The sequence below is a fragment of the Geotrypetes seraphini genome, chromosome 4, assembly GCF_902459505.1.
Source record: "Geotrypetes seraphini chromosome 4, aGeoSer1.1, whole genome shotgun sequence".
In the NCBI taxonomy this organism is placed as follows: Eukaryota; Metazoa; Chordata; class Amphibia; order Gymnophiona; family Dermophiidae; genus Geotrypetes; species Geotrypetes seraphini.
Genome location: NC_047087.1, coordinates 201,443,319 through 201,464,332, shown reverse-complemented (window position 1 = coordinate 201,464,332; position 21,014 = coordinate 201,443,319). Strand labels below are relative to the sequence as shown.

At 40.8% G+C, this 21,014-nt stretch overlaps 1 protein-coding gene across 8 annotated transcripts in view; it reads right to left on the bottom strand.

The window, feature by feature from the left end:
- The window catches only part of ZSWIM8 (zinc finger SWIM-type containing 8), a 228,379-nt gene that overhangs the window by 148,706 nt on the left and 58,659 nt on the right, over nucleotides 1–21,014 (bottom strand). For all 8 annotated transcript variants that reach the window (XM_033940124.1, XM_033940125.1, XM_033940122.1 and 5 more), the window contains 3 exons: nucleotides 15,327–15,499; nucleotides 4,777–4,884; nucleotides 2,914–2,995 (listed from right to left, as the gene is read on the bottom strand). In XM_033940124.1, the coding sequence (XP_033796015.1) occupies nucleotides 2,914–2,995; nucleotides 4,777–4,884; nucleotides 15,327–15,499 (363 nt within the window). The remainder of the gene's footprint in view (nucleotides 1–2,913; nucleotides 2,996–4,776; nucleotides 4,885–15,326; nucleotides 15,500–21,014) is intronic.

Here is a 21,014-nt window from a genome sequence, read left to right as displayed (position 1 = left end):
ATAACATACAGATTGACACTTGTGGATAATTTTTGTAGAGTACTGTTTTTATTGTTTTAACTCTTTTTGTGGTTATTTGCAATTGTGATCATGTTTGAATAGATGATTATTGTGAATGTATTTTTTCAATCTGCCTAGATTTGACAGGCAAACAGACATTAGGTTCTTACCTTGCTAATATCTTTTCTAGTAGATATGTGTGTCATTCTGGACAGTAGGGTATTCACCCCATGCTCACAAGCCATGTAGTAGGAATCCATTCCAGGTTTTCAACTCTTCCTTCTCCAGAGGGATTTGCTGCCCCCTTCAGTTTGTACCAAAGCAGGTGATAGCCCTATATAGGAACACATAAGACGGAGGGGTACGGAGAGACTTCCCGAACTACAGATCTGTTCTGCTCTGGAAGTGTAACAAACATGTTAAAACATTTTAACTGAACAATTGAAACATTAAAAAAACTAATCAGAAACATACAGTTTATGGACCTGGAGGGCCGCCGCGGGAGTGGACTGCCGGGCGCGATGGACCCCTGGTCTGACCCGGCGGAGGCAATGCTTATGTTCTTATGTTATGTTCTTATTACCACGATGTATTATAGCAATACCCTTGTGGTCTGACATCAAAATCTGTTTGGACTCAAAATTCCTGATTGAGGCCCAGATGCACTAAAGCCAGAGATCATTGCTAAACCTGCTTTGACAGCTATAGTGGCAATCGCATTTGCCAACCCGATACACAAAAGGCTCACCGCATGTTTTTCTCCTTGATTGCGCAAAGAAAAAAGTGGAAATGTCCTATATAGACTGGTGGACTCAATCTATTTCATAAATGTCCTTTAATTCAACCAAAAACTCATTGACTGGACGTGTACATGTTTCAGCAGGAAAGGCCTGTTATCAGGAGTCTTGAGAGTCTTCAAAATGTCGTAATTAACATATCGACAAGTGTACCGATTATCAAGATGCTGATGAAATATTGAATCTTCTGACAACAATCACAGGAGCCAAAAGGCCATCATGCAGCTATCTAGCAGGCAGTAACCCCGATTTCCTAGCAGATGCTGGATCCCAGTTATCCAAATAAGCTCTCATCATCAAATTAAAAAATTCAGGAGAAAAGGCTTTACTAGGCATCACTGAGTCCCCCTTTAGGTAACTCCACCTTACATTTCTTGGGCTCGGTGCTTACATGCCCTTACGTTTAGGTATGCTGCTGTTCCGGGGCTCTAGGAGGGGTTTTTTTCTCTATAGACAGGCCCCCCCAGAGGTTCCTCAGCCCTAGAAACCAAAGGGGAGGCTTAGCTTGATGCTCCCGTTTCCCCTTCAAGTGCTGTGCGGCACATGGTGCAAGGATTTTCTTCTAGCATCCAGAACAAAACTGGCATGAATTTAGGGTAAAAGAGCCCGAGGCTTACTCCCTGCTGGTTTTGAGGCAAAATGAGATGATTTGAAGGATCTGGAGAACTTTGGAAAAAAAAAATTGGGGGAAATCCAAGATGGTCACTGCATCAGCATTTTGGTGCCAAAAACATCTCAAACATAGCTTAAATAAAAGTAAAATCTCAGAAAAAAGGATTTTAGAGGTGGGGGACCCTAGAGGATGTAGCAGAAACATTTTTTAAAAATAGGTTTTTCCAGATACACATACATATCCGATTTTGCCCATAGGCAGTAATAGCCTTACTCATTGTGACATGTGCTCTGAAGGTACAGCAGCCTGCCTCAGCTCTAAGAAGAAATTGGATCTGGGAGAAGAATCCCTGCCTCAATCAGTCAGTCTTCCAAATGCTGAGATCTTTGAGCTGTCAGTTGGACCGAAGTCAGATGGATCCTCAACCCCTACATAATCACGCAAGTGAAGGGCAGGGGGGCTGGGGACACCCTGAAGAGCTCCGCTGAACCTTTATGGATGCATAACAGCCTGCGCTCAAGCCCCTGCAATTCAGTAGGCGAACTAAGCTACTAGGGATATGGACCCCGAGCTCTACTAAGTTTTATGCAGACTGGCCAAATAGGTCCCTAAGAGATTAACCTGCCAGCTATAGACCCAGACCCAAGTCTATTTCTTTTCCACACAGGCAGAGATTTACCCCGCACCATGATACTCTGGTGCACCAAATACCATGAAAAAATACTGAAAATAATAAATACACAGATTAGATCAGAAAGACACCTTTCAGCTCGCATGTATAAGGAAAAACTGAAGGAGGCAGCAGAGCCCTCTGGAGAAGGAGGAGGAGTTGAAAACCTGGAATGGATTCCTTCTGCAGGGTTCAGAAGCATGGGGAGAATACCCTACTGTCCAGAATGACAAACCTATTGCAATAGAAATGAAGTTGCTGACCTAGGTAACTGCCTGACTGCAGTCCCCTAAAAGATATCACACCACTGCACTATAGAGCTAGTTGCCTCTGATATTTTGCAGGTTTGCATTACTGTGGGATTGCCCCTCTCATGAAGCCCTAGGACAGGGGTCTCTAAAGTCCCTCCTTGAGGACTGAATCCAGTCGGGTTTTCAGGATTTCCCCAATGAATATGCATGAGATCTATGTGCATGCACTGCTTTCCATGCATATTCATTGGGGAAATCCTGAAAACCCGACTGGATACGGCCCTCAAGGAGGGACTTTGGAGACCCCTGCCCTAGTATGTGCTAAACCTGTTTTGTATTTCAATGTCTGTTCTTTCCTCCTTTTGTATATTTAAGGTTAATTTTCTCTCCTCCCCTATCTTCCTATTAAGCAGGAAATGTAGACTAGTTCCCCTTTTGTGGCTCTCTTTTCCCCCTATTCTCTTCTTCTGTATTTAATTTTTGTTTGCAAACTGCTTAGATATTACTGATTTGCAGTATATTAAATGCAGTTAAACTTGAATCTTCCCATATACTTTGTAAAAAAAAAAAAAAAGGTATTACCTGGGGCTCCACACACGGTGTTGATAGCAGTGGACTGCGAGGACAACAGCTCATCCAGGAGGCGCTGAGCCGTGGGTAGGATCTAAACAAACAAACAAAATGGTTCACTTTGGTCAAAGATTATAATGATTGAAAATATACTCCACAGTAGCACTTAAGTTATTTCCCCATTTGAATTATCTCAAAGAAACACAATAATAAATTACAAAATATGCCTGAAAATGTATTATAAAACAAGTCATTGGTCAAATTTGTAAAACCCCAGGCAAAATAGCCAAATGATTGATTCATTAGCATTTGCTTGGCTATTTTGCATTGGGTTTTAGATCCTAAAACCCGGCTACTTAGACCATGACCTTTGAGACAATTACTGTGTCTCTTTTTTTTTTGTATACTGCAAATATTATGAGGATTTATACAAACTACACAAAGTTTTTAAGAATTTCTGAAAAAGCAAATTTAAAAAAAATATCTAATTTGAATGTGAAGTGTAGTCTAGATGGTGGCTACTTGATAAGCAAAACATATTGAAAAATTATCTTTTAAGTGCAAAAATCTGCAGTCAGGAAAATACAAAAGCAAAGTGTTTTGTGAAGCCTCTCTGACCTATTGCCTTTAGGGAGGCAGATCATATCTAATAGAAAGGAGCCCTTCCATAAATTATATTGATAATACTGTACATATTGTAGTTTGAATTGTATCCGCACTTCTATGGGTAACCAGTGAAGTTTTTTAAGCATCAGGGTGACACTGTCATATTTATGTGCCAAATATATCAATCTTGCTGTTTTGAATTGTTTGTAATTTTAAAAAAAGATATTTATGACAGTCTGCGTAACAACATTGCAGTAGTCCAGTTGGGACATTAAACTCTGTATCACTAGCCGTAAAGTAAGATAATGCCCAAGTCTCCGTAATTTCCTCAATAACAAAAAAGATCTTTTGATCAATGCATTTATCTGTAGTACAGGAGAATACTATTTTTTAAAAAAATATGGGATATGTATAATTTTTGGACATAAGAATTGAAAAAAGGGGAGGGATTTATTATTTATGATATGATATATTGAATGTAACTACAAATGTCATGTAATAATCAATTATATTATATGTGATTCAATTACTGTAAGAATGAAAAAATTAATAAATAAAAATTTAATGTACATGCTGAACACAAAAAAAAAAAAAATCCTTGAATTTTGAAATCTGTTTCAAATTTGAAAGTGGAATTGCCTAACCTTAATATAATTATCATTCTAGAAACTATTGGATTGCAAATCAATAGAAATTTAGTTTTCTTCTTGTTTAAATTAAGAAGTGTCTACTAGTCCATTTATCCAATAAGGTTAGGCAATCATTTATTCTACTTGATACTACCTCAGGAGATTGTAATATTGGAATAAATATTGTGATGTCATTAGCATAAATATAAAGATTACAAGAACCTTGTACTCCTATATCTGATATTGTTTTCACTGATCAATTAACTATTATGATATTTGCAGATCTACCAAAGAGCAACACTGGAAGCAGTTCAAAATGAACCTGCAGAGCTGGTGTACAGTATATATAGTACAGGAGAGGATATGATGGAAAAGAAGCAATATTTGGTCACATGTGATAGCTCCATTAAAACAGATCAGAAATTAGGAGAATTTTGCAAAGTTCAAGGTTAAAGGTTTACTGGATGATCTTTGGCTTTTACCAAAGATTGTCATTGTTTTGATTGTGCTATATAACCTCGGTATATGACTGTTCTAATCAAATTTGGAAGTTAGATGAGAAATGAAGAAGCTGCCTCTGCTCATAAAAAAAATGAAAAGAAAAGATCAGCTGCATCACTGTAGTACTGTCTTTCATTACCTGCTGAGGAAGTTCACTGATGAGGTATTGAGCAAACTTCTGTAACTGATCTCTCTGCAGTCGAGACAGAGATTCTGACACTGGTGCTCGTAAACATACAGCAGATGCCTAAGAAGAAAAAGATATATATACAAGTTCTCTGTTTTCAAATCCAAAAGTGCTATAAAAACATTCTAGTTCTTAACCTCATCCTTAACTACATGAGATTGGACATAAAACATTCTGGCATGAACACAGAACATTTGAGGGTCATTTCATAAATAATGCACAGGTTGGCAACATTGGGGAATGGATGATGCAATTGCAGTAAACCCTGTTTCACTTTCACTTCAGTGCTTGAAGCAGCAGGACATGTGCTTAGGAGCTCTGTAGTGTACATTGAGCTCATTGTACATTTCTGTCAGCAAAAACCCGACAGAAATTTTGACATTGAGCTCGTCGTGACAAGTGTGGGAGTGTGGGAAATGAAGGCTGCAGGTGTCTCGGGTTCTGTGTCTGTTGACAATCAGAGGTCGTACATTAGATTGAAATTCTATGTGGCAAAAACCCGACAGAAATCCAGTGTGTTACATGCAGTTTGTGGAGCGTTAACAGTGGACCGTAGTACAGTTTCTCGGTGGGCAACTTGTTTTCGGAGTGGTTGTGTGAGCATAGATGATGATGCAAGACCAGGAAGGCTGAAATCAACAACCGATGAACGATGGGTGAAACTCGTGGCTGATACACTTGAACAAGATCATCATGCGACATGCAAGAAACTTTCTGAAACCACAGGGATTTCACTGACAAATGATTTAAAAAAAGAGAAAAATTTCTGCGCGATGGGTCCCCCATTTCTTGACTGCTGAACAGCAGCAGAGACGCCTGGACAATGCAACCGTGCTGAAACAAAGATTCGACGTTGAAGGTCAGGCATTCTTGAATCGCATTGTTGCTATTGATGAAACGTGGGTCAGAGACTTTGAGACAGAGATGAAATCACAGTCCAACGAGTGAAGAGCGCCATCTTCCCCACAACCAAAAAAATTTCAACGAGCTCAATCAAAAGTCAAATGATATTTTTTGCTTATGATCATGAAGGCTTCATCATCACAGCCAAAGTTCCATGTGGAAGAATTGTCACAGCAGTGTATTATCGTGATATTTTGCAAAAAATACCCCAATAAATGCCCAAAACCCGACTTCAGTTGCTCTTGGCTGGGCCACTCATTCTTCACGACAACGCTCGTCCACACACGTCGTCATTGAAAAACTACGCAAATACAGCTGGGAGGTGTTACCTCATGCTCCCTACAGTCCAGACATAAGTCCACCAGACTTCAACCTTTTCCCAATGAAACAACCTATGTGTGGACATCATTTTGCATCTCTGGGAGAGCTTTCTTCCGCCGTTACTCGAGCCATTCGGCAACTGAACAAAAAACGGTGTCTTGGATGGAATAATGAAGCTTCCCGGACATTGGGACTCGGTCATTGCAAAGCAGGGAGACTAAACTGAAGGATTGTAAAGAAATACTTGAAAAAAATAATTAAACATGTAAATTTAAAAAATGGTGTGCATTATTTATGAAATGACTTTTGTATTAAAGTATATGACAATACATAAAAAAACAAGTGGGTCAGTCAGTCTGCCCACTAATCTTCCTCTAAGTATAAAAACTCCCATATTTAAACCCCGACCCATGTCTTCTATCCAACTTTTGAACTTGTTTCAACCTTTACCTTAAATACTGCTATAGTACTAGATTCAAACACCTCTATTGGTAAGCTATTCTATGTCTCCCCTTAGTTCTTACAATTTAATTCAATTTTAACATTTATACTGCACTTAACCAAAAATAGTTCTAGGTGTAGAACAATCAAGAAAAGAATACATAAAAGGTCAAATGACACAAATTCTCAGCACAAGCTCAAATATATACTAAACTAGAAAATAAAAGGCACACTAAAAATTCAACAAATCATAACAGCATATTCATAATAATTTATGAAATAACCAGATTTAAACTGAACGACAACACCAGTCTCTCATGTCTAAGCAACAAGCTTTTCAGTAATTTAAAGCTGGGTATCAAAACTAGTAAAACAGTTATGTGAGAACTATCTGTGGAACCCTGGCAACATCTCATCATTGTTTCCAATACCCTATTGCAAAACATCTCTAGGTTCTAACATAAAAGAAGCCCAAGGGGGGTTGGGGGGGGACTGGAGACGACATATACATATGACTTCACTAAAAATTAAGTTCCTTGATAATGAGAAAACAATATATTAAAAACAGTTTTCCTTTTTCTCATATTATCTAAGAAAACATGATCTAAGAGTCTTATTATACAATTTTTTAAGTCTCTTGTTTGCTTTCTATTCTGTATCCCAGGGCTTCCCAAACTTGTCATTCTGGATATCCACCATGAATATAAATGAGATAAGTGAAGACTGAATAATCGTGAGGTACATTTTGATACACACTATGGCTATCTTAATAATAAATGAGATATAGATAAGTAATTTTTCCTTTAGATCTACAGTATTGTACAGTAGTGATATAATGTTCTTGCCCCAAATAATTTACAACCTGCACATAATTTATCCCTTTACTCCGCCTCCATTGCACACTCACCTTTTTTCTCTTCAGCTGCAACAGCAGCTCTGCTTATTCTTCCCCTTCCCTGCTGAGCTTGCACAGCAAGGAGGAAGTGACCTGCTGCAGTGGGTCACTAGTACCACATCCTTTGCCAACTTAGAATCAACTGTTTATGTGCACATTTACCAAAGCCGACATTACAATTTAAAAAATTTAGAAAAATAATTTTCTACCTTTGTTGTCTCAATATTGCTTTGGTTCAAGAGTCTCTTTTCTTCTGTTCTATTTTTTTTTCTCAACTCTCTCTTTCCGTGGTCTCTATTCTTTTGACAATTCTTTATGTCCACCATTCATATTTCTTCTACATCTCTTATTCATCCTATCCAGCATATCCCCTATGTGTTCCTCTCTCTATTCTCTGCCTTTGCCCAGCATTGTCCTTCTGTGTACCTATCCCTAGATGCCTTCCATGCCTAGTATCCCTCCCCTGTCTGCTCAGCTACATACCCAGCTTCTTCCTTCTCTCTTCCTGCATCAACTATCCCAGTTTCAGCATTTCTCTCTGTCCTGCTACCCTCTCCCTCCATGGAGACAGCATTTCTCCCTCTCTCTTCTCTGCTACACCTGCTCCCCCCCCAACACTCACCTCTCTCTTACTCACACCCTGAATCCCCTCCATGGCCTACATGGTCTGCATCTCTCCCCCTTCTGTCCACTTGCCAAGAAGCTCTTCCTCCTTTCCCACCTCCCCTTTCTGGTCTGGGTCACTCCCTCCCCTCACATCCACTTCTGGGTCCAGCATCCATATCCCCACCCCCACCTCACCCACCATCACCTCTCTTACTCATACCCTGAATCCCCTCCCCACTCTCCATAGCCTGGTATCACTATCTACTGGCCAAGTATCTCTCTTCCCTTCCCACCCTTCTTTCAGGTCTGGATCACTCACCCTCTTTCCTCCCCAACACACTTGCAGGTCCAGCATCCATACTCCCCCTGTGGATCTAGCCAAACACCACCAGTCTGGCCTCTTTCTATCTCTTCTCATCCACTCTCTCCACGGGTCTGTTACCTCCTTTCCTACTTGCAGCCCTCCCAAAGCAGCAGAGACAGCTCTGTAAATAGGCTGCTTGCAGCTGTCCCCCTCCAGGGCCTTTCCTCTGCCACATCATCTATCTAGAGGAAGTGATAGCACAGACAGATGACATGGAAGAGGAAAGGCCTGTCCACAGAGCTGCCTCTGCCGGCCAGCTACTGCTGCTTTTGGGAGAGCCACAAGTAGGAAAAGATATGCCGGATCCACACTAGAGAAGGAGAGGGTGTCAGGTCAAGAACAGGAAGGAAAATAGAAGACCCTACTGTCTGGGAAAAGACAGAGTCTCTGTGTCTGCATTGAATTCTGTACAGCTTGTGCAGAATTCTTCGTTATGCAGAATTCTGCCAGGAGTAACTTCTCCAAAGTCACAAAGAAATAGATTTGAACGCTGGCTTTTCTCTTTCTCAATCCATTACATAAACTACTAGGCTACTTCCTACTATTTGGTACTTTGAAAACAAAGGATTATGGAATGACTAGGATCCATGGTCAGTGCTTTGTATTTCAGTCCTTCCTTGGAATATACATTGGACTTTTTATCAAATTGTGATCTTGGATTTTTAATAAAATTGTGATCCCATACTCCTGGTTCATTGGATTGATCACTCCCATCCTCTTTTGAACTCTGCAAAAATTGTTTTTTTTGTTGGGGGGGGTTGGCCTTTCTTTTCTTTGTTTTAAAAGTGCAAACATTTTTGAATGCGTGAAAATTGCTGGGTGGTCACACTAAAATGTCACCATGTTTAAAGATAATCTCATGCCACCTGCCATTAAACATAGATAGTAGCAAACAAAGCTGTAAAATTTCACACTGAAAACGGTTGCTGACAAAGCAGCAAAAACTCTAAGGGGTTACTTTTTTTTTTTGCCTCAACCTGAATACAGGAATATACATAATGAAGGCAAATTCTAACAGTCATTTTATACAGGAATAGCAGGCTATAGGAAAATTCCCACTCTTCCTGTGGGTAAAACTGCATAATGATGGATGACTTTATGTGGCTGTCAGAACTTATTATTTTGCTTTGGGTGCAGCTGCCAATCTAGCTGACCACCTAGTTTGCCTAATAGTTAAGCCAGCTATGCCACTACGGGTTAATTCAGGAGGTGGGAAAGGCAAACAAAGAGAGCTTTTCTAGTATTAAGTATTCATATAGCAGCGAGAGGTGTAACCCAGGGGAACCCAAAAGGTCAATTGTGATCAATCGGTAGATTGCAAAGGCAACGCGAGTCGATCGTGTTGCCTTCGCGTTCTACTTGTTTCTTGACTCAGAAGCACCAAGCTGACCAACTTCCCTCACCCGACGTCAATTCTGACTTCGGAGAGGAAGTTCCGGGCCAGCCAATCGCTGCCTGGCTGGCCCGGAACTTCCTCTCCGACTTCAGAAATGACGTTGGGGAGAGGAAATCTGGTCGGCCTGACGCTTCTGTGTGGGGAAGCAGGAGAGCTTGGGGCGGCGGTGGTTTGGAGGCCTGTTCCCCGATGGCGGCGGCAGTGTCTTGGAAGCAGACAGGGAGACAGAAAGAAAGAAAAGGGGGCAGGGAGAGAGGAAGAAAAAGTTGGTGGAGGGAATGAGGTCTGGAAGCATACAGCAGTCAGAAAAATAAAGTGCAATCAGAAATTCATGAAATCACCACACAACAAAGGTAGGGAAAATGATTTTATTTTCAATTTAATGATCAAAATGTGTCCGTTTTGAGAATTTATATATGTTGTCTATATTTTGCACTATGGCCTCCTTTTACTAAACCGCAATAGCGGTTTTTAGTGCAGGGAGCCTATGAGCATCAAGAGCAGTGCAGGGCATTCAGCACAGCTCCCTGCACTAAAAAACCGCTATCGCGGTTTAGTAAAAAGGGAGGGGGTATATTTGTCTATTTTTGTTTAGTTGTTACTGAGGTGACATTGCATAAAGTCATCTGCCTTGATCTCTTTGAAAACCCGCGGAATATAAATGATAATTAACATTTTTTCTGCGTACAGTGTGCTTTGTGTTTTTTTAAATTTTTTTGTTGGTAGATCATTTTAACTTGGTCATTTTAAAAGTAGCTCGCAAGCCCAAAAAGTGTGGGCACCCCTAGTGTAATCCTTTCTGATCTTCTTTGGGAGGACGGGCTAAAAAATTGAATAAATATATAACATATAAATATAAGAGGTGGCAGTGAAGGATCTTGGACTTGAAGTTTTCTGCAACTGCACAGAGCATATCCCCTTGTGGCCAAGCAAGCAAACAGCCTGCTCAAAGACACATACATTTACACCAGGAGATTGTGAATGAACAACACACACAGCTGCCTCCTCTGAGGTAGGTTATCACCTTGGTTACCCATTGGAAATCCCAAAATGAACCATAACATTGGCAAAACAATGATGTAACCTTCACATACACAACATTTATGGTTTCTAAACTACCACGCAATAAAACTTCTGATTTGAGATACGATTCTGGAAACAGAATACAAAACTGTGTTTATAATGGAGACATGGCTAAAATATAACTCTGATTCTTCAACTTTAGAGGTTTGCCTAGTATCCTTTTGTCTATGCATTATGTATGTTAGCCTGTAACCCGTTCTGAGCTCTTTGGGGAGGACAGGATTTAAAAGGAACCAACTAAATAAATAAATGGTGGGCTATAAAATTATACCAAAATCAATAGACAAAAGAAAAAGGGAGGTAGAGTAACTATGATATATAATGCTTTCATGTTTCCCTTATACGAGTATAAACTGATATTTGTCAATATTTGCTTGTTTCTGATCTGAAGAAGGGTTACTTTCAAAAGCTCATCATAAAATGCATTGAGTTAATCCAATAAAAAAGGTATTACCTTATTTCAGTTCTTCTTTGTTTTTTTCTATGTAGTACCTTGAAAAGTGGACTAACACGGCCACCACACCATTTCAGTTAATTTAAAAGAAATCCTGCACCACAGACCTTTGGGCCTCATGCTGTGTTATAGACCTTCTTGGATCTTGGTCAAATGTGCTCCAATGCTGCACTATCATGCTTATCTCTAATGTTATTAGATGACAACCTACCTCTAGAAAATATTTTAGATGAGGATATGAATGATCTTAGACACTTCAACAACTTTTCCTTTTTATATATGGTAGCAGGCCCTACTCACAAAATGGGTTATTCAGAAGATATAGTTACAATAAATGTTTATGTAGACCACTATGGAAGATTAGGTTTCTGCCTTTGATAATCTTTCGTTAGTCCCTTCCGGATACCATACACTACATGTTTAATCTTAACCCGCAATTTGGGAATTGCAGAAATCCAACACTTTTCCGAGCGCATGCTCCTCTCTCTTAGACTATGAGTCAGAAACATATCCAGTTAAGTCCCACAGCCAAGTAACACACCTGAATAATTTCATGACAAGGGGGTATGAAGGATGATCCCCAGCAACACAAACCAATTTTAAACCACTCTGCTCTGCAAAACATGAAACAAGAAATAAACATGCACAAAGGCAATCCGGCCAAACACTGAGGAACAAGGTAGAACTAACCTGCTGAATGCAACGAGCACCCACCTAAGACAGCTTTCAGTAAAGCATACTCACAGAAGTGGAACATTGCTCACAGGATCCATCAACTGGCTGGAAAGACTTTAATCCTGCAAAAAGAAAAATTGTGGCAGAAAGAAGCAAGCTATTCAACAACTGAATTTATACAGAGAAGGTGGTCATATGGAATCCTACAGGAACTAACAAAGAAGATTATCAAAGGTAGAAACCTAATCTTCCATTCTGTTACGTCCCTTCCGGATTCCATATGATAGGTTTCATACCAAAGCAATGGTAATAGCTAGGGAGGGACAAAAAGTGGCATTGGAATGAGCCACCACATCCACCAGGTAGTCACCCTGCAAATTTCATCAAGATGAATCGTGCAAGACTCCGCCACACTTCCAGTCAAGTGGGCTTCAAGTAAAATTGGCGGCTAGTTGCTGCAGGCAATGGAAGTTGCGGAAATTGTCATTTGAATCCATCAAGCGACCAAGGACTTGGACGCTGGCAAACCACGGCGAAGCATAGCAGTCAGGATAAAAAGGTGATCAAACCGCCTGTAATCCAAATAGTAGAGCAAGACTCTCCGGCATCCAACTTGCATAAGATCCGATCCTGAGGAAGAAATGCAGTCAAATGAACCTCCTGGTTGACATGGAAGGTTGATACCATCTTCGGTAGAATGCAAGGTACAGTAAGGAGGACCACTCCTGCGTCCATAATACAGAGAAAGGGTTTCCTGCACGAAAGAGCCTGAAGCTCCGATATATGCCATACCAAGATAATAGCAACCAGAAAGACAGTCCTGATTGTTAGATCCAAAAGAGAAGTATCCTTCAGTGGTTTGAATGGGGTCTCTCCAAGGCCCTGTAAAACGATGGTAAGATTCCACGAAAGGAAAGGAAGACGCAAGAGAGGTCCCAAACAAAGTGAACCTCTCATAAACCTGGCATATCTGAACGAGCAGGAAATGAACTAGCGCCTCTGCGTGCTCTAAAATATGAAAGGCTGCAACCTGAACTGTAAGAGAGGCTACTGCTAAACCTGTTTCTAGGCCCTCCTGAAGAAAAGCCAGAACCAGTGAAAGGGGAGCCCTCCACCTGATCCTTAGCACACCTCTGTGATTGGGGAAGACAAGTCAGATTTAAGGAAACCATTTATAATTCTGTCAAAACTGACTGCTCGTCTGTAAATTCCTCAAGTGTAGCTTCCCCTACATCTAACACACTAGCATTATACTTTTCAAACAAGATTGAAATTACATTTAAGTAATTTGGAAACACTACAGATAATCTATTAGATGACACTATTGTATTTTTGCCACTAAGGTCCCCAGAACTTGGAGGTACTGCCATGACGTCGGGACCAGAATGGCCAGAAGGTCCCTGACAACCTGTCAAAGCTTCTCATGACGGGACACAAGCAGGAACACTTTGTTTTGTCCCATGTGAAATCGAACTCCCAGGTATTCCAAATCCTGCATCAGCTCAAGGTGACTCTTTCTAAAGTTGATCACACAGCACAAGCGCTGCAGCAACTGTACCTCCTGATGAACAGCCTGACACCCCTCAGATAGCAAGGGAGCTCTGATCAACCAGTCATCCAGATACGGATGAACCAGGACACCCAGGGTGCGAAGATGGGCCGTCACCACCAAAACTTTGGTGAAGGTCCTTGATGCCGTTGCCAATCCAAATGGCATCGCCTCAAACTGGAACTGTTGCCCCAAGACGTGGACCCACAGATACTTCCAGTGGTCCGGGAAAATGGAAATGTGCAGATACACCTCAGTTAGATCCAGGGAGGCTAGAAACTCCCCCAGTGCCCCCAATGCTATCACTGAGTGCACATCTCCATGCAGAAGCGAGGCACTTTGAGCACCGCATTTAGTCCAGTTTTTGCAGAAAAATTTAGTCCAGTTTTTGTAGAAAGTCCTCAACTAGGAGCAATGCCACAAGACTCCTTCTGGAATCTTGTTGTTCTAAGCCTTAAATCCAACCATCAGGTATCGCTGCTCTATTGCATTTCCAGCCACAACCAACTCAATGAGAAGATCTGTCCTGAACATCAAATCCAGTTCATCCACATGGCAGGGATACTGCACAGTCACTGATCTGGCCTCACTAGTTTTTCAGGTTTTATTAGTTATTTGTAAACCACCTTTCAATTTGGGATTGAATCCCTTGAAACAAGACCTGCACTAGAGTAACCTTTCTATAATAGAGGCTGTGGCCTTAGGGCTAACAGTTGTTCAGTGCTATTTGTATTAAAGAACCACCTTTCCCAGCGTTATATTGGTCCAAGTCTTAGGTTTGTCACCTTGAAAACTGCCCGTTGATATTGCCAACCAAACTATCCTTATGGACAAGCTAACAGAGATAGCATTTTGACTTGTAAATGGTTTTACTCTTACCTCTCTGCCTAATCTTTCACAATTATGGATAACCAGGTTTCAGGAGCACATCCCTTGAAACATGGTGACCCTCATAGCTCCTTCTTATCCCCAATTCTTATCATCATCTCCTCTTACAACCCTGATATAAGCTTTTTTTTCACAGATATCCAATTAGTCTTTGCACATGCTAGCTGGAATTTTGAATTCTAGTCATAATGAAATCACTTACTAGACAGCACTGGAGTTTGGGGTAAGAGCTTCAAAATGGATATTAAATTATTTGAAGTGAGATGCTATCTTATTCCCTTGGGATTACCAAACTCCTTCCTTCCAATCATATCTGGCAGATCCAAAATCCCTTTGAGAAACTGTCCTTTTTTTTTTTTTTAACTGTATAAATGGAAATCTTTCTGCTCAATTGTTTGATGTCTGTTTTACCATTATTGTAAACCCCAATGCTGCTGTTCAAATTGCAGTATACCAAATGTTTAAATAAATTTCACTGCTATTATAGCATGAGAAGATATGTGAACAATAGCAACAGTTAATTAAGAGTTCCACTTTTTCTCACAGTTCATGCGTCACTAGTATGACTGCTAAAATGTGCAGAGGATCTGTTGACATGACAGATGCTGAATTATACTTATGTCAGCTTCATTGCTTTCCCAGAATAAAAATCCAAATGATTCCTCTTAGTTAGCAAGAGGACCTAAGACTTCTTTCAATACTCGACCCTTCAGAGCTGCTTGTGTGCCTAAAGCAACTATCATACCCACCCACCCCAATTCAAGGAATAGAGTGGCATTGTCTGCAACACATCTGCATCCTGCTGGCTCTAGACTCATACTGCATTGTACCCCTTTGGGTTAAACTGTGGGCAATCTGCTTCAAGAACGTCTCATAAATTGTTAGCAGCATTCATATATTGGCTAATACTGGTACATAAATGCCTACATTGTGTATCCTGAAGAGGCAGAGGGCCACCACATGGGCACACCACTTGGCCCCAGCTCCACAGGTGCAACTGCACGAGGTGATCCTGCAGCGGTCAAACATCACAGCCACGTTATAGGCACCTTTAGGAGGCAACATCTGCGGGGGCACCACTGTTGCACTCAGATGGAATCCTGTTTGGGAAAACAGTATAAACTTGGGTTAGCTGCTTGATTATGTAAGGGGCCATTTTATAGCAGGAGAAACCTATGTGAGAAGCCTAAAAAGGTGACTACTTTAATCCTATTTGATAAAGACAACAGACTCCTATGTGTCTTTATAAAACAGGCACCCAGATCCAACCCCCACAGCACACAATTGCTAAAGCTCAGATTTATACCTGCCCAGAGATGTAAATTTGTGAGTGTACCGTATACATATATTTGCATATTCTATAAAATATGCAGACACAGCAATTCTGCCATTGCGCTGCTCAAACGACAGCATGCTTCCAGGAATGCCTATGTGCAGATCGAATAAAAAGGTTCATAAACTCTTTACATGTGTATATGGTTGTAAAAGTCCTCTTCTACACACAAAGCCCACATAACGTACATTTTCTACATAATATTATTCCATACAAAAACATACCAACCTTAGAAAGATAAACGCAAAGACTTTTTAAGGTTCTCATAAATGTTTTCATGTTCTACAAAAGGATAAATCAAGCTCTACTAGCACACAAAAATCAATTTTATATATCAAATCCTGCTTTAGTTGGTTATTTCAATATAGGAAAGAGAGAAGTATAGAGATAATACACACATTTATCAAGGCTGGAAAATTTGGTATGAGGTGCCCAACCAGGAAGAAACAATGCTGCTGGCTCAGGCTAGCAGCAGGTTGAATTTGACTGGCAACCACAGCGACAATAGAAACTTCGTCATAGACTAAGGTTCCCTTCAGCCATGTACATAGGAAGGAGGGAGGGAGAAGCGTCTGAGAGATGGAGAAAGGAAGGGGGAGGGAGGGGTTCTATCTAGAGAAGAACGACGTGGACAGCAAAGAAAAGCAAACAAAAAGAAAAAGCATGCAAATAAGAATGGGAAAGCTGCCTGCTAGGGTGGTCAAACAAAAAATTAAGTTCATGCGAAATGATCTCCACAAATCTATTTTTGTTCTCTGGCCACTGTCAATTGTGTCAAATGTGTGGTGAATATTTTAGAGGTTGCTCAACAATTTATAATTTAATACATAAAACGCAAATATAAAATTTATATTAATTTTCCATCTAAACCTGAATTGTGAGCAAATGCACATTTAAATAAGTTAAAATATATACTGTGTTTCCTACAGCTGAAAATAGGCTTGTTGGCCTAATGATTTATTATGCATTGTTCAATGTTCAGTAATGACTAGTAACTAATGTCATTATTCCACAGAAAATACAAAATGTTTATGTGCGAATGCTGACAGGTAGTCCTACATTCTGTCAGCATTCATCAGTGTGGCTTTGGAGCAAGTTGGATACGTCTTTCTGCGCTGAGCAACAAGGCAAAGGAGAAGCTGCTTCTGCTCATTCTTTGTGAGACTTCACCGTTGGCCGTTTTGACTGAGAATTGTAACAAGGTGTTCTGCTGACTTCAAAATCAGCATCTGAATTTGAACAAATGTCAAGAGTCAACTTCAAAAATATTCTTCGAATCAGATAGAGGGAAAGAAGTTGCAGTTAGCTGTGTAGAACTACTGACAATTGCATTTTCTGCCTCTGCTTTGGCTGCAAATGTACTAAATCTTTCTTCTCACACTCTATCCTCCTCCTTTGCAAGTACAGTGTCACTGCTGGCCATGCTGCATGATTAGAAATCATCTGTCTTTGATTTTTATTGTGACTAATACATCACTGGTAGAATCATCAAAAAGATGGACAAGATGTTCTTTGAAGGCTTCTTGACTCACCAGATCACATTTGTTGCAGCTGTGCTGGTTCCTTTTTAGCTTTTCATATTCATCATAAACTTTCATCAATATGGGAATTCACTGATGTGGAATTCTTGCACACTGCCAAATTTCCAAGACCTTGAACATGGCCAAATGAACCATCTCTTTCAATGCAGCCTTTTTGTCAGTGTTAAGGACATCATCGATCAAAAAAACATCCCCATTGGTTGGAACAGTATGTAACATAAACATAACATATAACTTTATTTATAGCTCGCTGAGCCTTACAGTTCACAGTGGTTTGAGCCTTACAGTTCACAGTGGTTTACAAAAAAAAAAGAGTCAAGCTGAATAAAAACAGTGAAAATATAAATCTATCGCCATTAAGTACAGTACATATCAATATATAATCAGATTCCCCAGAAATTTAATAAATAAAATTGTTTTTAAACATGCGCCTAAAATTTAAATAAGACGCATTGTTTACCAGAGAGAGAAACACAGACTCCCATTGAACTATTTAAATCATTGTATCTCTTAAATTTCAAACTTGGGCTATGTCTGTCCAGATGAAGCTAAATGCAGCTAAAACTAAACTTCTGTGGTTAGGCCCAAAATTGGATCACCTTCCTTCCACTGTACTTTTAGATCCTGGAACCTCCCTACAAATGAGTTCTCCTCTAAGATTTTGGGAATACTTTTTGATTCTTCTCTTACTTTTAAGGATCAAATAAACTCTGGTTAAGAAATGTTTTTTCAGCTTACGAATGTTGAGGAAGGTCAGATCTCTTTTCCATCAATGTCATTTTTCTGTTTTGGTCCAATCTATATTATCCCAGTTAGATTATTGTAACGCCATTTATCTTGGCATCACTAAAAACTGCCTTCAAAGACTAAGAACATAAGAAGTTGCCTCTGCTTGATCAGACCAGGGGTCCATCATGCCCAGCCTTTGGCTAAAACCTTACAATTCTCATTATTCTTCTATCTATACCCTTTTATGAACCAATCTCTACCTCTATCTATATCCCTCAATCACCATATCCTTCAGGAACTTGTCCAATCTCTCTTTGAATCCCCTTAATGTACTCTGTCCTATCACAGTTTCCGGAAGCGCATTCCAGGTGTCCACCACCCTCTGAGTGAAGAAAAATTTCCTAGCATTGGTTCTAAACCTGTCCCCTTTCAATTTCTCCAAGTGCCCCCTTCCTTGTTCTTGTAGTTCCCAATAGGCTGAAGAATCTGTCCTTTTCCACCTTCTCTATGCCTTTCATGATCTTGTAAGTCTCTATCATGTCTCCTCTGAGTCTCCGCTTTTCCAGGGTGAAGAGCCCCAGCCTTTCTAGCCTCTCAGCGTATGAAAGGTTTTCCATACCTTTTATCATTCTTGTCGCTCTTCTCTGAACCCTCTCCATGTCCTTCTTTAGGTATGGCGACCAATATTGGACACAGTATTCCAGATGCGGTCGTACCATCATGCGATACAACGGCATGATGACTTCCTTCGTTCTGGTTGTAATACCCTTCTTAATAATACCCAACATTCTGTTTGCCTTCTTTGAGGCTGCTGCGCATTGTGCCGTTGACTTCATTGTTGTGTCCACCAGCACACCCAAGACTTTTTCAAGGTTACTTTCCTCTAATACTAATCCCCCCATTTGGTAGCTGAACATCAGGTTCTTTTTCCCTATATGCATGACCTTGCATTTCCCTACATTGAAGCTCATCTGCCATTTATTTGCCCACTCCTCCAGTTTGTTCAGGTCCCTTTGTAGGTCCTCACATTCTTCCACAGTTCTAACCCTGCTACAGAGTTTAGTGTCATCCGCAAATTTTATAACTTCACATTTCGTTCCCGTTACTAGGTCATTAATAAATACATTGAACAGCAGCGGTCCGAGTACCGACCCCTGCAGAACTCCGCTTGTGACCCTCCTCCAGTCCGAGTAGTGGCCCTTCACTTCCTGCCAACCAGTGTTTAACCCATCTGTGTACGTCCCCTTCTACCCCGTGGTTCCACAGCTTCCTAAGTAGCCGCTCATGGGGTACCTTGTCAAAGGCCTTTTGGAAGTCGAGATAAATGATGTCTATGGGTTCCCCTTTGTCTATCTGGCTGTTTACCCCCTCAAAGAAGTGCAGTAAGTTTGTTAGGCACGATCTTCCTTTGCAGAAGCCAAGTTGGCTCTCTTTCATTAGTCCATTTCTTTCAATGTGCTCACAGATGCTGTTCTTTATCAGTGCTTCTACCATCTTGCCCGGAACCGATGTCAAACTTACCGGCCTGTAGTTTCCCGGGTCACCTCTCAATCCCTTTTTAAAGATAGGTGTAACATTTGCTATCTTCCAGTCCTCCGGGACCTCGCCAGTTTTCAAGGATAGGTTGCAAACTCGTTGGAGTATTTCTGCTATTTCATTTCTTAGTTCTTTTAGTACCCTTGGGTGAATTCCGTCCGGGCCTGGTGATTTGTCATTTTTCAATCTATCTATCTGTTGGAGGATATCCTCATGGCTCACCTCTATTGTCAACAGTTTTTCTTCCTGGTCTCCACTGAAGACCTCTTTGGGTTCTGGTACACTGGATGTGTCTTCACTTGTGAAGACTGACGAGAAGAACTTGTTTAACCTATCAGCTACTTCCTTTTCCTCCTTTATCACTCCCTTTCTGTCTCCATCATCCAACGGTCCTACTTCCTCCCTCGCCGGTTGCTTCCCTTTAACATATCTGAAGAACGATTTGAAATTTTTTGCCCCCCCCCCCCCCCCCCGGCTAGTCTTTCTTCATATTCCCTTTTCGCCCTCCTAACCACTCGATGACATTCTTTTTGGCATTTCCTGTGTTCCTTCCAGTTTTCCCCGGTTTGGTCCTTTTTCCATTTCCGGAATGATTTTTTCTTGTTTCCTATCGCTTTCTTCACTTCATTTGTTATCCATACTGGGTCCTTTGTTCGGTTTTTTTGCTCCCTTTTCTAAAATCTGGGGATGTACATAAGTTGTGCTTCTTGCATCGTGCCCTTGAATAGGGACCAGGCTTGCTCCACGGTTTCTATTTTCCTTGAGATGTTTCTGAGTTTTTTTCTCACCATTACTCTCATAGCATCATAGTTCCCTTTCTTGAAGTTAAGCGTTATCACTATGGTTCTCTTCCCTCTTAATGTTCCTACTTCTAATTTGTACTGGATCATGTTGTGATCGCTGTTTCCTAGTGGTCCTACTACTTCCACTTCCTTTGCAGATCCCCCTAGCCCATTGAGGATTAGGTCGAGAGTGGCATTTCCTCTCGTTGGTTCCTTGACAAGCTGATCCATAAAGCAGTCCCTCACAGCCTCTAGGAATTCTGTTTCCCTCGCACAGTTCGAGTTTCCAATACTCCAGTCTATCCCGGGGTAGTTAAAATCCCCCATTACCATCACATTCCCGTTTTTGCATTCCCACCTCAATTCTGCTGCCAGTTCTTTGTCGTTTGCTTCCGTTTGTCCAGGCAGATGATAGTACAGTCCCAATTTTATGTCAAAACCATTCCTTCCTGGTAATTTAACACATAATGATTCCAATCCTTCCGCCTTTGTTTCCATATCCATTCTGGTCGAGTGAATGGTGTCTTTTATGCATAGTGCTATCCCTTCTTGTGAGTCCTGTCTCTTCTATAGAATTTGTACCCTGGCAGTACTATATCCCATTTGTTATCCTCATTCCACCGTGTTTCCGTGATTCCAATGATGTCTAGGTCCTCTTTTTTGGCTGTGAGATCTAGTTCTCCCATTTTGGTCT